The following is a 21019-nucleotide window of genomic DNA, read 5'->3' as shown; positions in this document are numbered from 1 at the left end:
GCTGACAGTACAGGACCAATTAGCAGGGAATGATCACTGTTTTAAGTTGGATGAGCAGAAAGGCAAAAGAATGGGTTTTAATTTTAAGAACGGAGATTATGACAGCTTAAAGTGCTACTTGGCCTCGATTAACTCGAAAATAGCACACGAAGCATCGGCAAAAAAGATGGCTTAATACAGTTAGTGACAAAATATACTGAAACCTACAGCTAAAAATTAATCTGTAATAATACTGCAGAAAATGCAGATTATTAGAAATCACTGGCTAAAAGAGCAGGGACAAGGAGTTTTTCATATATGTGAATTAAAAAAAAAATAAAATAAATCAGATAATGGGTGCAGTAAAGTCCCTTTGTGGTGAGGGGAAACTGTGTGAAGTTGGGAAGCATGAAATTAGCAATGTTAGAATTTTAGAATATTTATTAGAAAAAATTTTGAATATGAAGGCAAATAAGATGCCTGGAGTGGATGGTATATGCCCTTTTATTTTGAGTTAGGCAGCAAGAGTAACATTTCTGCATGTGCATGAGTACTCACATACTTGCATTCATCTATGTATACCCTTACAAAATCCCCCACTGCAAGTATAGGCACATTAAAAAAAAAAAACAATTGTATGCACATTGCTTTTGCACTTGGAGGGAACATAGTACTTTCATGCACGTCACCCAACTATGTATAATTCATGCATATTCTTGTATGTGCATCACCCCATACAAAGTAGGAACAAGTGTATGATCTTAGGTTAACAATATTAAGTGAAAATGATAATGGTAGTGATACCTAGAGGTACACAAATACAGAATTTAAACAAAATTCATAAATTATAGGATTGGTCATGAGATGCCTATTTCTGTGCAAAGTGAAATACTTGAAAATGTTTTAGTAAAGGTACATTGGTGTCATTTGGGCACTCTAGTGTAGTCTGAATCCCTGACTCCCCTACAAGATTGATTATGAATGTTGTTGTCATTATATGCATAAATTTTCACACTGCGCCCCACTACCTTGATGCATAACTGCATCTAGTGTTCGACACTGCAGTGCGCTCTTCTAGACAAATCACATGGAATGAATCTCACCTTGATTTCTCTTGGGGATCCAGGAAATCATTCATCTTGTACACATTGTTTCCTAACATAGCCCCAAAGAGAGAGAGAAATTCATGGGTGTGATATCAGATGATCCTGCAAGCATCTCAAGTGGACTACATTTTCCAGTCCACTGTTGTGAAAATGAATTTCTAAACATTTAGATGATAATAATTGGTGGGAGGGCACCATTCTATTGCCAAAACATTTCATTAACATACAGGACATATTCAGACAGAATAAGCAAGACTTTTTCAACATTTCTGGATTTTTTTTTTTTATAAGGGCTCCTACAATACTGTTGGAAGAAATTCCTACTCAATCAGATGTACTTATTTCATCAGTCAGGGCACTGAATTTTTATCACATGTCAAAATTAAGTTTAATAGTTACACTGCCATTTAGAATAAATCTTGCCTCATCAGTCCACACAGTTTTGTTTGATAACTGTGAATCCACAGTGGTAAAAAACTAGTTTTGTCTGTCATGTTTATCTTCTTATAAAGCAAGAACTGCATGTAGCAAAAGTCTTTAAATGTAACTTCTGTGAAATCCACTACATGTTTAATAATGACAGCAACAGGTAACTCAAAATAAACTTATGCACTGATATATTTATTTTTATTTATTTATTTATTTTTTTTTTACTTTTTTGTAAATATTCCAGTACTGGCTGTTGACTGTCCCACACTGATTACTGTTTCTCTTAATTTTGGAGAACATTTCCTGTTTCTTCAGATTTTCTTATCAGATCACAGACAGTTGCACAGCATGGCATAAAACTGAACCATGCATTAAACCATCAGTGTATTTTGCTCATACACTCACCACAGTTATACACCAACTTCACTATTTTTATTTGTTGCTGTCCAGATGATCAAAATGATTCATTTTCTACCAGCTATTTTCATCTCAAAAAACAATTTATTTGTTCAGATAAGAAATTCAAAGCAAGTTCAGCTAGTCCACATTTCTAAGGTTGACTTATCTTGTATAGTGAAGTAATTAAACTATCCATGTGTTTTCTTATAGGTTGTAAGTTTTATAATTAACAGTTATTTCTGTGTCATTAGTTGAAAATGATAAAATCAATTTCGTGTTGCATATCTTATATGCAATTCTATATGAATAATATTCACTCTGATGCATAAGATTTTGATTTTGGAGCAAATATTTTTAGTTTTCACATTGAACTAATGAATGAAACAAATTTGTTATTTTTTATAGTTCACCTCTGAAGATCAATTTGCGGCCAATTTTGGGAGAATCAATGCCTATTTTAGCATCCTTTCTTCGTAAAAATCAAAGAGCGCTTAAATTGAGCACATTAACATTACTTGATACACTTGTCAAGAATTATAGTAAGTAATCCAGGTGTACTGAAGTTTTTTTTTTTTTACATAGATATGTTAATATTTAGTTGCAAATACTCTAGATAAAGCAGACATTAATGAAATTGTTTTATATGAAGAGCATTCTAGTAAAAACTCCCTTCTGTCTTGCACCTTGTTGTACACATCTTTAGTGATTCACCTGCCATATTGCCTAAAAATAATCATGAAGACAGACCACATGCCTGTTAGGATTTTATTTATGCTTAATTGTTTTTTGTTACAGTGTTCCTTTCCATTCTGGTGGGTTTTATTTATTTTCCCAAAGTATTTTTTCTTGAATACTAGCAATTCATTTTCTTCTTTTATTAATAGTCCATATCTTTGCATTATTAGTAACTTGATTAAAACAACTACTTAAAAATTTAATTTCAGAATTTTTTGAGAGTTTATTGCATATCCACATACTGCATAGCCTGGTAAATGATGAATAACCAGCTGCAGTGCTTTCTATGAAGTTTTTATTCATTTGATTTACACTGGAACTCGGGTAGTTGAAACTTTCCACTTGTTCAGTTAACATCTATCTATGTGATTCGCTGTTTTGTGACCTGGATTTTCTTTGAGTTTATTCTGAAGTCTCTACTGTTATCGAACTCTACATTTACCTTTAGAAGATCTTGTAAATTTCTCTTGGAGGAAGATATTTGAAGTCATCTGAATATTTGAAGTGATTATGTTCTTCAAAAGGCATGATGCTGTTCAGAATACTTGATATACAGGATGATTCTTTAGTTGGTTTGCTGCTGGCACTGAAGATTTAGATATGTGGGAGGTGGCACCATCTTGTTGGAAATGGTCTTCAGGACATTCTTCATTATCTAGTTGTTTGGAGAACAATTTTAGACTTTTTCAGAATTCAGAGAGTGGTAAAAGTTGATTGGGAAAGTGAAAGGAGTGACTTGACATGGCATGTAATTTTTTTTTTTTCTCTCTCTCTCGATAAATTCAGAAGAATTTAAATCTCATTAATACAAAAATAGCTGTTTTCTGCTCAATGTTTATGACAATGTAAAGATTTTGCCAAACCATGTCGGAAGAGGCACCTTGGTTTTTCTAAGTCAATGGAAAGCTTCCCATTGGCTTAGAAATGAACAAGATGGGAAATAAACAAACTATACAAAATGAAATGTAAATTAGTCTTCTTTGGAATTGTCTTATGCATTAGCCCTGATCTGAATTATACTAGACTTTTTCCGGTTAAAATGTCAGATTGCCCAAAGGATTCAACAAGTTTCGTGGAATCATATATTCTTGAAAAGGGCAACACATATATAATAAATGTTATCTTTCTAAATAATAAAATTAGACTATGGCTAACATTCAATTTGAATGTTAGATATTTATTGTCTTGGCATAGGCTAGTTAAGGATAAGATCATTGGAACTTTATAATTTGATGATTGCATGTGTGGTCAGAAAAGCACTAATGCATTTGATAATGTTATGCCCATGAGATTAAATCATATCCATTTTGCAGTGACATAATCCACTAGTTTGTAATCTCTTAGCTACATTTGCATACAAATTGGGTAAGGGAAACAAGGCAGTTGAGAATGAGTGGTGCAAATGGTCAAAATTGAAATTAAGTTAATTTTAATTTGAAGTTTATTTTTAAGTGAACATATATTTGAGTTTTGTGATTAGAAAGGGGAACCACTTTAGGTAGTGGACTGAGATCATAGTATGAAATTACACCAAGTTATTTTGAATATGAAATTACTGAATTTATGATTTAAAGGATAATTTTGAAGGTTATAATAAAAGGAGCATGTGGACTTTTTGCTTGGTAAGCTCCCAATGTAAAAGTGACTTAATTGATAAAAGTGACTTAGTTGTGTGTAACATTTATGATAAAAATCTGACTTCTAGTATCTTGAGTTTGTAGTTAGGTACATAGTAATATTAAAATATAATTCTCAAAACACCATGTTATACCTCATTGTTATACAGGTCACCCTCGACATACAAACCAGTCCTTTTTGAATGTCTACCTCCATTCACTATTTTCTTCCAAGTTATCCTATTTCCTGTTATGTTTAGCCTTAGCTAGAGTATACCCTCTTCTATGGAAGAGGAGAAAGCAAGAATGAATGATTTTCAAGAATGATAGAGTAACCATATGTAGCTTGACCAGCATTTTTTGCAGCAGCAGTAGGATGAACACCTGGTCTGAAACTTGTGGGTTTTTATTTGTCATTAATGGAGGGGCACAATGCACAGATTAATTTCATCAGACATAGGAAAATTTTAGGAATAATCTGAATCCATAGTGCTTTTTGCATGCAAAGGGAGAAACTCTGGCCCATTGTTGTTTTGTGTATTTATCAATGATATTATCATTAGTAGAGGCATATGATGCAAGAAAGCAAGCTTATGGAGCATCAGCCAAAAAAAAAAAAAAAAAAAAAACTTCCACTTCACCCCTCCGTTTGTTCGAAATACCTGTCCAGCTGAGCCTTAAATTTATTTGGACTATCAACTTCCACAACAAGGGATGGAAATCTGTTCCACCAACCAACTACCCGCTGGCTAAAGGCAAATTTCCACATATCTATCCTACATCTGTCTTTCCTAAATTTGAATTTATGCCCTCTCAGGTGATTATTCCGAGCAAGAGGCAGAATTGATGGCGGTATATCAAGCTTAATGTCAAAGTTTGCAGGTGATACTAAGGCTGGTAGGGTTGTTAATAACAGTAATGACAGTATGCTGCTGAAACCAGACCTGGAGCAGATGGGCTGAGAAATGGCAGCTGAAGCTTAACATTGACAAATACAAAGTACTGAATGTAGGTAGCAGTAACAACAGAGAATTGTACCAACTTAGTGGTGTTACACTTTGGGGTAGTAGAGAATGAAAGAGACCTGGGGGTATTTGTGCAGTCAGATATGAATTTTTCTGAGCAGTGCAGACAAGCTGGCAGAGTAGGTCATGGGGTCTTGTCAATGATATATAGGAATTTTGCAAGCACAGAGATAAGATGATACAGGAATAAGGAGGTGATTATCCCCTTGTATAAGGCAATGGTTAGGCCACACCTTGAGTACTGCATACAGGTCTGGAAGCCACATTTTAGGAAGGATGTAGAGTTGCTAGAACAAGCACAGAGAAAGGCAACAAGCCTGGTGAGGGGGAACAAAGAGGTACTCTTGCGAAGAAAGTCTTAAATTCTGCAAATTGCAGCATCTGGAGAGTAGGCACCTGCAAAGCGATCTGATTGAGATGTATAGGGCCTTGAATGGATTGAGCTGGCTCAATGCTGATGGGATTCTTGCTCAGATTACAACCTTGAGGGGGCATAAACCAAAATTGAGGAAAGACAGTTGTCGAATGTGTGGAAATTTGCCTTTATCAGAAGTATCAGATTTTCCTGACCAATAGTTTCTGCAGAGTTTACAAGAAAAATTAAGTAATAGCTCACTTTTGACATTTTTTGGATTTACTGTTCTTACTGTTATTTAGTTTCTTTTTGACTAATAAAGTTTTAGAAAGCCTAAAACTATGAATTTGTTTAGCACAAATGCATCATTACTACATAGATGAATTTTTTGACAAACCAAAGTTTGTATATTTGCCATTGTTGTTATAACATCTCATAGTATGAAATCCTTCATAACAAGTTACTTCATCTTATACTTCAATTAAAAAAGTTCTTAGTTTAGTACTAACACCTAGTCAGCTTCTCATGGGGTGGTGATACTCAGCTGCCTGTCCAGTTCCTCCTTAAATTTATTTAACCTATCAACGTCCACAACGACAGATGGGAGCTGTTGACACCACTTATTCTTTCATTACTTGCAACAAATTGTGGATGACTGCGGCCCAGAAACAAAGGACTAGGCCTTTCACTGGAAGATTTGGTCTTCTTGAAGGCCCACAAATGTGTTCCTCATAGTGAAATGGTGAACTAAGAATACTACAAAACAGTTTTATAGTAATTGTGCAATGCTATTTGAAGAAAATGGCCAGAAAAGTGCGAGTAGGAGAGCTAGCTTTTGCGGCGTGACATCACCTCTGCACTTTCCATTCGAGAATATCTTGTAACGCACTCCATGTAGCCTTCCCATCTGCCATACTCATTGGATTTAGCCTCTAAACTCCCTTGAAGTATCAAAGATTTGCAACTGAGGAAATTATTCAGAACCTAACACAAACTATTGGCAATTCCAAAAGAATTGTATGAGGAATACTTCCAGAAGTTGTAGAAATGTTTGGATCAGTGTATACAATGTCAGAGAGATTACTTTGAAGAAGATCCATCCAAATAGTTGGTAAATTTCATTATTTCCCAAATATTAGTTCAGTCCCTGAACTTTGTAATCACACTTTGTATGTCAAAAAATGTGTCAGAGTGCCATGCAGTTTGACACCTCTATTTACCACCACACAAACTCTGCTGCATTACATAAACTGCTGAGGGTCTGATGCATGCTGGCATATTTTTGTCATGCATATGTGTACCTCAGTTCCTTTTTTGCTCTGAAATTTCTTTTGGCCGTGAAGGAACATTGCAACACTACTTAATCTTGTAACCGGTTATAATCAAATGTTGTGCAATAGATTTTCTCTCTCTCTCTCAAAATTGTAATTAGTCATGGTAGGGGTAGAATGGTAAACAGTAGTTGTGGCCCATTCCAGTTACATAGATTGCAGACATTATGCTGTCATGGTCAGCGAAACTGATACTCTGTATTTCATTTGTGGCTCATATTTGTCTGCTGAAGACATCTCTCATGAATCACTATGGTAATGCATTAAGTATGCTCTTTCCGTGTGCTGTTGTCAACTGGCCAAAAAATTAGAAACCTTTTGCAATTGGTGTCAGCAGACAAAGGCATTGTGTGAAAATGAAAGTTGTTGCATAGTTGATCACAGTTTACTTGGTAACAGATACTGTACACTTTTCTGAAGCTTCTTAATCATTCCATTCATGTTGCAGACAGGTGATCTTTCCAATTTTCACAGTGGAGAAAACAAAGGAAATCACCGGTATGTTGAAAAAAAACCATCCCAGAAGTATGCAATGAGTGGAAAATGAAAGTATAATGCTGTGCTAAAAGGAAGAAATGCAACAGAAAGTTGGTACTCCAAGAATGAAACTGCAGGAGTTTAAAGAAAATTGTGCATCAGAATAGATCATGTAGTAGTGGCATGTGATGCAAGAAAGCAAGTGTATGAGCTTATGCAGCATCAGCCAAAAAAAAAAAAATCACACCATTCCCTCCAAATGCCTATCCAGTTCCTCCTTAAATTTATTTAACCTATCAACTTCCACGACAGATGGAAGTTTGTTCCAGCAATTAACCACTCGCTGGCTAAAGGCAAATTTCCACACATCTATTCTACATGTCTTTTCTTAATTTGAATCTATGCCCCCTTAGGTTTGTAATCTGAACAAGTGGAAGGATCCCATCAGAATTCAGTGTGCTCAACCCATTCAAGTCCTTATACACCTCAATCAGGTCACCGCGTAGGTGCCTAGTCTCCAGCCACTGCAATTTGCAGAACTTAAGCCTCTCTTGGCAAGAGGATCCCTTCATTCCCCTCACTAATCTTGTTGCCCTTCTCTGTACACGCTCAAGCAAATCTACGTCCTTCCTAAAATGAACCCTCCAGGCCTGTACGCAGTACTCAAGACGTTGCCTGACCATTGCCTTATACAGAGGGACAATCACCTCCTTTTCCCTGCTAGCAAAATTCCTAAATATCATTGACAAAACCCCATGACCTGCCCTGGCAGCCTGTCTGCATTACTCAGAAAACTTCATATCTGACTGCACAATTACTCCCAGGTCTTTTTCATTTTCTACCACCTTAAGTGTAGTACCACACAGTTTGTATGTGCAGCAAATGACTGAAAAATTCAATTTTAAGAAAAGCAAGCCCCATTTCAAACCAAACTATGCAAATAGAGTTGAAGAATCCTGGATTTGGTAGTTTTGCTTTTTTTTTTTATGAAAACCCCAAACACAAGAGGTATTAGAACCTTGCATGGGTTGGAGGTTGAGAAAACTAAAGATATTTGTTGACATTACACTTGAACTTCTGTGGACTGTAATTTTCAGGAAACACGAAGGAAAGAAGGTTGTAACAGTATGTCTATGAGACAGCGAGTGGAGAGACTTTGTTAGAGAGGAGTCATTAATTAACCTAACTACCCTCTTCTGAATGGAATCTAGAAGTTTGAGAAGAGAGGTGTTGGGGGCACTGTCCCAAATGTGGGAACAATATTCCATGATGGGCAGATTTGCGATTTGTATAGAGTGAACAGCTGTTTGGAAGAAAAGTAATGCCGGAAGCAATATTTGTAATGTGCTTGTTCTTTAGATTTAGCGGATTCACCGTTTTCAGACTTTTGAGTAATTTCTATTTTTTGTTTAATTGAAAGCACAACCCTTGCATTTGATCATTTTTGCGATTTCTAAACAAACAAAAAAAAAAAAAAAAAAAAAAATTCCGACATCCCTGACAAATAATCAAACAAAAATTGTTCTTTTGCAGTGCAATGGAACACAACAATCAACAAGAGAGAACAAATGTTTCTCTTTATTTTTATTTTTTTTTTTTTTTTTTTAGCAATGGTAGGGTGGAAGGTTGCAAGATAATCTCCCAATGATGACTTATAATATCGCTTATTTACGGCTTGCAAACATCTGGTTGGTTTTTTTTTTTTTTTTTTAATTTGGAGTTGGTGTCTCGGTTAATCGAGAGTCTGCTGTATATCATCTTGCTTAGAAATCGGAATGTTACCAAAGATAAGCATAGGAACAGAAGAATCCTTTTTGCTTGAAATAAGACAGGACTGAGTTTTAGAAGGATTGAAATCAACTAAGTTGTCTTTGCCCCACTGGCTGGAGAATTACCTGGAGATTGGCATTTAAGGACTTGGTAGCGGATATTTGTGAAGTTGAAACTTGAGCAGGGCAAGGTTTCTCAAACTGGAAAGTGGAATGTAATGTGCTATCATCAGCAAAATATGGATAGAATTTCTAGAAGGTCATTAATATACAAGAGGAAAAGGGTGGGAGAATGAACTGAACCTTGGGGGACACCAGCATTAGTGGAAAAGTTTGAACATAGAGAGCCATCTACCATCACCCTCAGTGAGGGTCCGAGAGAAAACTGGATAACCAATTACAAAAAACAGTTGGCAAACCATCAGATGGAAGCTTGTTCAGAAGACCTTTATACCAAACACGATCGAAAGCCTTTGAGATGTCAAGAGCAACTGCTTGTTTCATTGGACTTTTCCATTGAATTTGTCCATAAACGAGGATAATGTAAGCCAGAATATCACCAGTGGATCGAACTGATGCAATCCATACTGGCAATCATTGATTAGGCGGAAGGTTTCTAGATAGTTTGAGTTGGCAGTTAATTGATTTCTCCATTACTTTCGAAAGAGTAGGAAGTAATTGCAATGGGACGATAATTGGATGGGAGTGATTTGTCACCCTTTTTAGGAACTGGCTGGATATGAGCAAATTTCCAAGCAGAAGGAAAAACACCTTTGGAATAAGAAAGTGAAAAAAGGCAGCAAAGAACAGGAGTAAGTTCAGGAGTGCAAGTTTTGAGAACAAGTGGAGAAATACCATCAGGACCTAGGGCTTTCTTAGCATGGGACACTGGCAGGTCTACTTTATCCTTGGCTGAAGTGACAACAGAACAATCTGGTTTGGACAGAGGTGGAAACACAGATGGGCAAAAGTTGTGGCCAATAGCTTTAGTGAGAAACCAGAATGCTCAGCTACCATTAGGGCAAGAAGCAAGTTTTCTACTCTTAGCATGTTCAAAATCTAGTTTGGACTGATTAATAACTGCTTTACAATTATTGCCAACTTTGGTGTAGGCAGGAAATGAAACTGAAGATTTGAAAACAAGCCAATTACGATATGCAACGTTCTTCTCTTGAACAGCCTTAGCACATTTATTGGAAAACCAAGGTTTATAGGACGAGATTTTGAAGTGGTGTGTGGGATAAAGGATTCCATTCCTACAAGAATAATTTCACTGACATGATCTGAGCAAATGTTGACATCAGAAGTTTTGAAACAGTAATCCGACCAAGGAAAAGAAGAAAAGAAATCTTGGAGGTCATCCCAATTTGCATTCTTGTAATGCTAAACAATACAAGGTTGGGAATAGCCAGGAGATAAAGGTTCCATTGGAGAAGATACAATCACCAAGTTGTGATCTGAGGTCCTAAAGGACCACTCACTTTGACCGTGTACTTAGAAGGGTTGTTTGTGAGAAAAATATCAAGTGCATTGATTGTATGGTTAGGATTATCCGGTATTCTGGTAAGTAAATGAACAATCTGTGCGAGGTCATTAGTAATTTCAAAAGCCTCAGCATCTCAACCAGCTGGGTCTGTGTGACTAGAAAACGAAAGCCAGCTGGAGTTGTAAACGTTAAAATCACCAAGGAAAATTACCTCACTGTCAGGAAAGTTGGACTGGATAAAGTCAAGTTGCAAAGAGAAGAAGTCAAAGACTTCCAGGTGATTAGCTGAGTTGGGAGAACGATAGAGACAGCAGACGAATTTGACAGCATGTGGTAGAGAGATTTTAAGCCAGGAATGATCAAAAAGAGGAGATTCCAAATTACTAAGTCGCTGACAGGGAATATCGGAACAGACGTGCAGAAGTACCAGCTTTGTGCTGAAAGGAATCATACAGCGAATAATTTGGACAACTGAGATGAGCAGTGGTTGAATCAACCGATAACTGAGATTCTGTCAGAAAAAGTACATGGAGTTTGACAGACTGGAAATGGACATCATCGAGATTAGAACTGAGACCACGTATATTTGTGAAATGAACTAGGAAGTGTTTGGGAAGTTTAGGTCTTTTCGCAGCTAAGTTTGCTCTATTAGTTTGACAATTCATGGTATATTCAATAGTAAGAAAAGGTGGGGGGGGGTTGCTGTATGCAGTAATAAAATTTTTGGATATAGCGTACACGTGGTAAGAATATACCCAGATCCTTGATATAACGTGGCCTCAACAATGCCCCTTGCAAACACACTACTCGGACTCCTCCAGTCACTATCTGGCAGAGTAAAGGTAGCAAGTTATACACTAGTTGATCCAGAAGTCTCCTAGAGAGTTACCAATGGGTTCGGTCCAGTGTACTAACTAGTGGCCAGCCTGCGAACACCATTTTAAATCAGTACCCTCGAAATGTAAGGAAGTTTAGATCTTGCCAAGGTGTTCATCATAACCTCAAAAGACATCAATCATACTGCATGATAGAAGAGATGAGGAAGTGTTGACAGAAATTTAGCTCTTTCAAGCCTCCAATAAGCAAAGTGGTGGTATTGCACCAGTTGATGAGTCATCAGCTACCTAGTATTACCTGGTTAACATAGAGGGGCGGCATTCCTCCGTGTGGTGTGGGTGGTCACCCACAGTGTGCTTGTGCATGTGGGCGTACCCAGGATTACTGACAGTGCCACCATCGTGAAGGTGCACGCAGAGAATTTGGCTGTCACATACCATCCGGACTTCGCCGAAATTGGGTCCACTTGACTTGAGTGTCACCCGAATATCAGTTCCATCAGCGTTTTAGACTCCCAGGTAGCATGCAGCTTGTCTGGTATATCTGGGGGAATGTTTGCTACAGCCTCAAGGACCAACTTATTATACACTTAAACTGCTATTAAGACTGCTTATACGAGTCACTTTTTCTGTACAAAATCAAAAAGATTCAACTGGAGTGATGCTGATGTCACCTATGCCAAAACTAGACTGGTACAGTGGAAAAAGCTTGTGGTCTGAAGAGCCTGGATTTTTTTTTTTTGTTGTTGTTGTTGTTCCTATAATAGTGTGAAGGTGTGGCAAACTTGTACTCAAAATTCAAACTTACTTTGATGGTTCTGTGTAGTACTTGCATATTTCCTAAAATTCAGAACTATAAGTTTGAAATAATCTTGTATAGATATTTTATTTATCTTTTTAAATTTCCTTATTAACATTTTCTGCCTTTTACTGTTAGGTGAATCCCTTACTCAGGATATGATCAATATCGTTATGGCTGAACTACCACCACTTATTAGTGAAAGTGACCTTCATATTTCTCAGGTATGTATTTATTTTTGAAATTTAATTCCCCATGCATATTTGAATTCACTTTCCTGCAAAAACAATGAAGTTCTAAATTCTTTCAGTTTAATTGATATCTCTATATAATTTTTATATATACCAGAAAACTTGTCCTGATACTCAGGCAGTTTGCTTATATGCAGCTTAATTGTTCCCTGCCTCTGTTGGCAAACTGCATTTCTGATGGGGAAGGGGAGGCTCACTGCCTACTAAATTACAGCAAACTTCTTATGGATGCATGAATCATTTTGTTGTATTAAAATTTCTTTCTAATGAATATTGCTAAAAATTATTTTAAATGAACAATTATATTAAGGCATTCCTTGTTTTTATTTATTTATTTATTATTATTTATTGTTTTTATTTTATTCAAATAATATCTGATATATAGAGCTAGTAATTTCTGCACAAAGGATCATGGGGGGTGATCTTGGAGTTGGTTTAGGTAGTTAGACTTCTTTATATCCGAATCCTCTTATGTTCCATGTTGCAATATTTAAAATGTCCATTATTCCTTTTCATTTCCTTTTTCCAGTCCGAGTCGTATCCCTTTGTCCGTCCAGTTTTTCTCTTTGAGCTTTGAGTTTATTTTTTTTAGGTGGGGAGGGAACCAGCCTCCCGCACAACCCCCAACCTGGAGGACCAGTTTGGAGGTTGTGCGGGGTTGTGTATTATTCAGGGAATGCACACACAACAGTTGTGTGTTTAAATGGAATTTTTTCTTCCACATACTATTTGACTGTTGATACAGAATAAAAATAATTGTTCACTTGTTTTGGCATAGATTCTCTAATAGAGGCCACCTGCCAGCTGATGAGAAACCCATAAGCTTCAAAACAGTTATCCTGGCAGTGTCGCAGATTTGCCTGTTGGATAATGCTTGCAATTTAAAATGATAACAGCAACTTACACTGAACAACAGATAACAGTTTTTGTTCCTGAATAGACATAAGATCTGTCTTAATCAATCTTTGGAAGGAACAAAATGTTATCTATGATTAGCCCAGTGCAGTAAATCTGTCTGTATTTAATTTCTGTGCTAATATACCCCCACCCCTGCAAAATCCTATGTAATAATTAATATATTTTTATAATTTTTTTAAAAATAATATCTGACAGATGTTGTGCAAGTCACTTGCTTCTGAATTCTCTTAAACATGTTGGAATCAATGTTTAAAAGAATTCAGAAGAGAAAAAGGCATAATTTCAAACTTACCACTAGTGTTGTGGCAGTAGCAGCAAGCATGCATAAAATATATGCAAATATATTTGTTTGCCTGTTATTGCATTAGATGTATAACAATAAAAAGATAGGTGCTTTCTGCATTAAAACAGTAAAGCATCATTGTGGAAATGCTTAGTGAGAAAATTACAAGTTTTTATCCACTGAAGTGAATCACTATACTTGCTGGCAGAAATTGAATAAAATCATTAAGTTAATGAGTATTTTTACTTATTGTTTGTTATTAGTACTGATGAGTATTCAATTTTATATAAATTTTTTTATCATTGATTTTATTTTTAATGGTTCATTTTTCTTCTAGCTTACAATGAGCCTGTTAACCTCCATATCTAGAATTCGACAACAATCACTGCTCAATGTCACTGATGCCATCTTGCCAGAAATATTGGTGCTAATCCGTTCTCCATTATTGCAAGGTCGGTAACTTGAAGACTTCCCAGACCCCTTTTAAATTTATAAGGCTAAATATTACTGTAAATAATAGTTATTTCTTATCCCAGAATTCTAAGTGAGGCCAATAATATCATAATGGCATAAAAGTTTTAAGTTTTGGCAAATTTAAATTGATATGTTTAAATTTACTTGTCAAAACGAGCAAATAAAGATTACATGTATAATCTAGAGCAATGGTTTTTGGCTGGTATTTCACAATATCTTTATTGAGGGCAAAAAACTGACTTCTATACATAAAATGTATAGAAGTCAGTTTTTTGTATCATAAAATGATACAAAAACTATTTTAAAATGGACCATAAAATGGACCCACTTCAGGGATGAATTTAGGACCTACAAACAATTTTAAAAAAAAATTTTATTTAAACATCTGTTTGATTTCACCTTGTTTCCAAGTTACAGCAATTTTTGTGTTCCAGCAATTCTTTCCACAAACTGAGTTAGCATAGTTGTGGCCCATTCAACTGTTTACAAACATTGCTTAATATATCATAGAGGGACCTTGTTGCAGTTATGTAAACAAGATCTCATAGTGTTCTTTGAGTGATTTCAGTTAGTCCTCCTGACAAAGGCACTGCATATCATCTCCTGTTATAATGGAGGCTTATTCAAATCAGGAGATAGCAGCCGGCATGAATCTCATGTATGGACTTGCTAGATGCAGTGCAGCTGAAGCAAGACATCTGTATGGTGAAAACTTCCTTAATCATCATGTGCCAAATAAGACCTCTCAGAGAATACATGAAAGCCTTGCAGAAACTAGTTCATGTAGAAAATGAGTTTCAGATAGTATAGGCACGTCAGCACCAGAACTGTTGATTTGGAAGAATGGATCATCCTCAGTTACATTGAAAAAATTATGGTGAAGAGAATCCCTATCCATTGTTCAGTCAAGACATCAACAACAATTTAATTGGGCCTATTCTGCCTGGGAGATTAGCAGGAGCATCCTACTGCAATTTTTAAGAGAACATTGAAATGAGTTGTTGGAAGAAGTTACTTCCAGCAACCCATTCGTGATATCATCCATCGCATATGGTTTACGTACCATGGTGTGTTCTGCCTCGTTTTAGAAGTGTTACTAGAAACGTTTTTTGAATGAGTGATTCTCTAATAAATGGATGGGTCATGCAGGACCCATTGCCTGGCCTGCATACTCCACTTGATTTTTACTTGTGGGGACAGCTGAAAGTCATTGTTTATTCCACACCAATTGAGAACATTGAAATGTCCTGCAAACATGTTGAACAATGCTACCAGCAAATTCAATGGAAATCTGGAACTTTTGGGCTGGTGAAGAGGTCTATGATGAGGCATTTGCAGGATTGTATTCAGTGCAATGGTCATTTTGAGCATTTCCTGTAAACAAAGCAGATAGTTGCTGGAACACAAAATTGGCTGTAATTTGATACTTTTTTTTTTTTTTTTTTGGTTTTTGATTCTAAAGTGAGTCCCACATGTTATGATACTGTGTGTGTGTGTGTGTGTGTGTGTGTGTGTGTGTGTGTGTGTGTGTGTGTGTGTGTGTGTGTGTGTGTGTGTACGCACGCACGCACATCCCATCCCTTAATATTGTGCAGTGTCTCAAAATGTCTGAAAGGCATTGTGTAACAATGGGCATAAGAAGGTTGAGAAACACTTATCTAGAACATACCTGATCAATCTGAATTTTATAAAAATTTCATTGCCTTTATGAACTTTTGATAGTAAATTTCATTTGAAAAAGGGGAGGACACAATGATTTCTCAGTTTGGACTTTTTTCCTACATTGATAACTAGAGAATCCAAAAGAAAAGGATAATTTTTTCTTATAAACCTATGCCCATATGTGCCCCAAACAATTGTATGGGACAACAGAAGAATAAGGAAAGAATGAAACAGATACTTGAATTAAAATTGTATATTACATATCTGCCAACTTTTATAATTTTATTGAAAGCTTTTTAACTGAATTCTACTGTGCTTCATTTCTGTAAATATTTTTCAAAACAGACCTGCTATAGTTTCATTTGAAACAATGAAGTACATTACAGAATTTCCCAGTTAGAAGGCACCTCCGTAGCCAGGTGGGAAGGAGCAGCAGCAGTGTGTAGCACACGCTTCTTGATTAGACCGGGGTTCGAGCCCGTCACCACCAAATACGGAGGATGTGGAAAGGTCAGGGAATGACCACCGCATATCCCGGAGCAATATGGCCTTAGTTGCTAATGCTCCTAAAAACCAAACAACGGAAACGGAACCCAGTTAGAATTGCTTTTCTTCGGTGTAATTCTATATTGAGGATGGGGCATCCAGTAAAAAAAAGATCTGGTTTGCTTGGAAAACTGTTGGATCTGTGCACCTGAAAAATTGTATGGGGCTGCAGGACAACACAGCTGCCAACTTTTATAATTTTGTTAAAAGCTTTTTCACTGAATTCTGCTGTGCTTCATTTTTAATGTTTTTCAAATACAGACATGCTGAGGTTGTGATAAATGTGTGTGTCTTCACCAATATGGGATTCAAAGCTGCTGGTAGGGGCACTGGTTGTATTTGTCTTCATGAAGCTTATATACTATACCAGGCATAACATTGGTGTTTTTGTTCTTAAGGTTGTAGTTTCATTGCATTTCTTCAAATATTAAACAGTGCTAGATGGTAAAAGCAAGAAGCATTATTTTCGATTGTTTAGGAACACTTGCTATGCTGTTTCTCTATATTTTCAAGACAGGAAAAGAAAATAAGTTTGCATTTCTTAACTTGTTCTTATATAACATTAATATAAGCACATGGCAGAAAAAATATTTCAATTTCATTGTACAAAACAAAAAAGCGCGTGTGTGTACAGCAATACCCCACATAGCACTGATAATTGGTACCGAAACTGTTCCATATTATGTGAAACCGTGCTGATTGGGGTATAATTATAATGGGTTTTAATTGAATGCATACCAGAGAAACAGTCTATAAACAAATTATAATAAATCCATAAACAATTTGTGCTTGATAGCCAATTAAAAGGATTTGAAATAAAAGGATATTGCAAAAATTTTATTAATGGAAAGGTAACATCATGAGAGATGAGAAAAAAGCTTTATTGTTTATTTAGGTATTTCAATAATGAAATCTGGTGAAGCTGTCTCTTCTTTTTCTCAGCGTACAGGTCTTTGTAGCACCGAATCCCATCTTGTAAAATTTTCCATATCTTGATGCTATGCTCAACATTCAGTGTTATCCACTTCAGAATTGTTTTCCTTTTCTTCATATGCAGTTTGCTCATCAATTTGTAATTGCATCATCTAAGTCATTTGCATGTGAGTCAATGCAGTCATGTACATTGGCAGTGTCCAAAGTTTCTAACCCAGCTTTTGCCCATCTTCACAATGTCTTCGGCAATTGTTTGAACTTGTGATTTAAAACCAGTGAAATTATTTGCCAAATGGGACAAAACATGCTGCCAAACAGAACGCATGTTGTTGGCAGTGATTTCTAGCCAAGATGCAGATATATTTTCAATCGCATTCCTGATGTTAACATTTTTCCAAAATGTTTGTAAAGATGATGATCCCACTCCTGTTGAAGCTTCAGTCACTTGAGAAAAAGTTTGCCACAAATAAATACGCCTTGAATGTAGAAATTACACTTTGATTCGTGAGTTTGTAAGACAGACGTTGTGTTAGGTGGAAGAAAGCATATTTTTATATTTTCATTGAGATCAGAAATTTCAAGTGGATGGCCTGGTGCATTGTCTAAAAGCAACAAAATTTTGTACTCCATCCCTTCATCTTTGCAGTAACGTTCAACCATTGGACAAAAATAATTTGTGAACCATTCTGTAAACAATTCTCTTATGGTCCATGCTTTCTTATTTGATCACCAAATTATGGGCAATGTGCCTTTTTATGCAATCCTTTGGAGCTCTTGGGTTTTCTGCTCTGAACACAGTAGAGGCTTCAATTTAAAATCCCCAGATGAGTTTCCACCCAACAAAAGTGTTGAGCGATCTTTTGATGCTTTATATCCAGGTTGGGCCTTTTCATTTTCAGCTAAAAAAGTTCATGAGGGCATTTTTTTTCCAGAACAGTCCAGTTTCGTCAACATTGAAAATTTGTTCATCCTCGTAGCCATCTTCCTCAATTGTCTTTCAAATCACTGGGAAATCTTGCAGCAGCATCTTTGTTTGCACTTGCACTTTCACCTGAGATATGAACATTGTGAAGCCCAACACAGTTTTTAAATCAGAAAACCAACCACGACTTGCTGTAAATATTTCTTTAGAAACCTCTTCATTTTCTTCTTTTTCCTTCAACGTGTTATAAAGGCTCATGGCTTTCACTTGAATGATGTTTTGACTCAAAGGAATTCTCTTTTGATTACAATCTTCTATCCATATTAATAAAAGACATTCCATATTAATCAATAGCGAACTTCTTTGCTTAGTTATCACTTTTGTCATAAGATGCTGTAGAAATTCCCTGCTCTTTATACTGATAATTCTTTCGAATAATTATTCGCACAGATGCTTGCTTCATTCATTCCATTTTCACGCGCGATTTTAGCATACAATGCACCATCGTTGTGGCACTTGGTAATATCAAGTTTTTTTTTTCTAATGTAAGCCATTACATTTAGTAGCTCCACCGCTTTCGTTACTTTTTCTTTTTTGACTCATTGTTTCGTATTTAAAGGGATAAAAAATAAATTGTGAAATAAAAAATTTGAAAAGCTATTACCTTATCTTGTCAGGATGGAACACTGCCACTGACTACCTGAGGAGAGAGAGCTATTGGCACATGTGCATGTGAGACAATAGAGTTGGCACCACAGCATATATGTAGAGTACGTGTCTAGGCTATTACTGTAAATTATCGACTTAAACTTAGCAAGTTTATTGCTTCCTCTGAAAACTAATAAATTTATAAGTTAAGACACAAAAATATAAACAAACAGGAGCTTTCGGGGCAATGGAACATTATAGTCATAAAACAAACTTTGACTATTATGGAACCCAATACCAAAGGCCTTGTCACAGATTTAAACTTAAGTGAAAACCATGTTATAATGAAACCCATGCTGTTTGAAGCTGTGCTAAGCGAAATATTGCTGTGTGTGTGTATATACACACACATAAGTTTGTATTAATATATTGAATAAAGTATGCATAAATGAATGTGAAAGTTACAAAGTGCCAGTAACTAGAAGGGTGAGGAAAGTAGAAAAAGAAATGTAGTAGATTTGGGAAAGGTGAAAGAATGTTAATATCCTAAAAGTTATGATGAATTAAGAAAAATTAGTACATCAAAATACTAATAAAAAAAAAAAAAAGAAAGTGGTATGCCATCAGATATGGGGGGAAACATTTATAAAATGGTCGAATATGGGTAAGGCAGATATGCTTGATCTGATGTCAGCTGAAATAAATATTGATACATGATCAGGTATTTGTATATGTATATATATATTTATTTGTATTTATTGGAGTGGATGCAAATAAGAGCAACGAGATTAGCTAAGGTTCTATTAGTTTGACTATTCATAATGTATTCAGTAGTAAGAAAAGATGGGAGGACATGTAGTATGAAGTAATGAAATTTTTGGATGTGGCATACACACAGCAAGAATATTCTCAGCTCCTTGACATAATGTGGCCTCAACAATGTCCCCCCACATACAAACTACTTGACCTCTCTTCAGATATCACACTCCCATCTGATACACTAGCTGATCTGGATGCCTCCTAGAGAGTTACCAATAGGTTCAGTTCAGTGTACTATCTAGTGGCCTGCCTGCAAACATGGTTTTAGTGTGCTGTACCCTTAAAATGTAAGAAAGATTGGATCTTGCCATGATTGGAGAGACAAGGGTTGTTGATGCTTTGCTGTGGTGACTAAACGTAGGTTTCACCACTTCAAGCCTCTGATAAGAAAAATGATGGTATTGCACTAGTTAATGAGGGTAATCTATCATCTTGTTATTGCCTAGTAACACAGAGGGGGAAGCATTCCTCTGTGTGGATGCTATGCCTCAACCCCTGCTTATGTTGGCCCACACCTGTGTTGTCACCTCTGGTATACTAATCCTATAAAGAGGATTAGAGAATCTTTTAAGTTAATTCTTCAATAAGTTTCTTGAGCTCAAAGAAAGAATTGTCACATCTCTTCCTGGGCATGAAATGAAGCTGCAAAGAATCGCTTCCAACGATGTGATAAGAAGGCTATCATCCAGTAAGATTTAGGATCCAAAGGAGGTTTGTTAAATTCAGGATAATTTTCAGCAAAACAAGTTTCCAGATATTAGGGAAAGTTCTAGTTTGAAGACAATTAAATAAGCTTACTAAATGATTTGCCAGATGGAGTAGAAATGCTGGATGAACATGCTTTCCAGTAGATCAAGCCCAGGCAAATATCTTTTAACTCTTCAAACATCAACAACAGAGTAGATTCTTCCAGTGGATAAGTATTATTAATTCTCTAATTTCTATTGGGAGTGGAGAATTGGACCATATTATTCAGAGGATAGTGTGTCCAGTAATTTTATTTACTGGGCCATTCAAGTTCAATGAATCAACATCATTAACAATGAGTTAGTCACCATGGGTTTTGATCAGCAAAAGTGTTAATAAAAATTTGCCATTATTTTATTTTAATGTTGCATATAGCCTTGACATACAAACTTGAAATTTTTATATTCTTGATGCAACCTATTTACTTCCTGTTAGGACGTTGTTCATATGAGTTTTTTTTTTCAATAAGAGCAA

General features: G+C 36.0%; 1 protein-coding gene across 1 annotated transcript in view; it reads left to right on the top strand.

The window, feature by feature from the left end:
• Positions 1-21019, top strand: part of Cand1 (Cullin-associated and neddylation-dissociated 1) — a 290969-nt gene that overhangs the window by 198510 nt on the left and 71440 nt on the right. The window contains exons 18-20 of the mRNA XM_090385031.1: positions 2319-2452; positions 12481-12566; positions 14132-14246. Of these exons, the coding sequence (XP_090241157.1) occupies positions 2319-2452; positions 12481-12566; positions 14132-14246 (335 nt within the window). The remainder of the gene's footprint in view (positions 1-2318; positions 2453-12480; positions 12567-14131; positions 14247-21019) is intronic.

Source organism: Mastigoproctus giganteus, chromosome 11 (genome assembly GCF_048544385.1).
Source record: "Mastigoproctus giganteus isolate SK-2022 chromosome 11, ASM4854438v1, whole genome shotgun sequence".
NCBI classification, from domain to species: domain Eukaryota; kingdom Metazoa; phylum Arthropoda; class Arachnida; order Uropygi; family Thelyphonidae; genus Mastigoproctus; species Mastigoproctus giganteus.
Note: the sequence above shows the minus strand (reverse complement) of the source record. Positions and strands in the feature narration are given on the sequence as shown.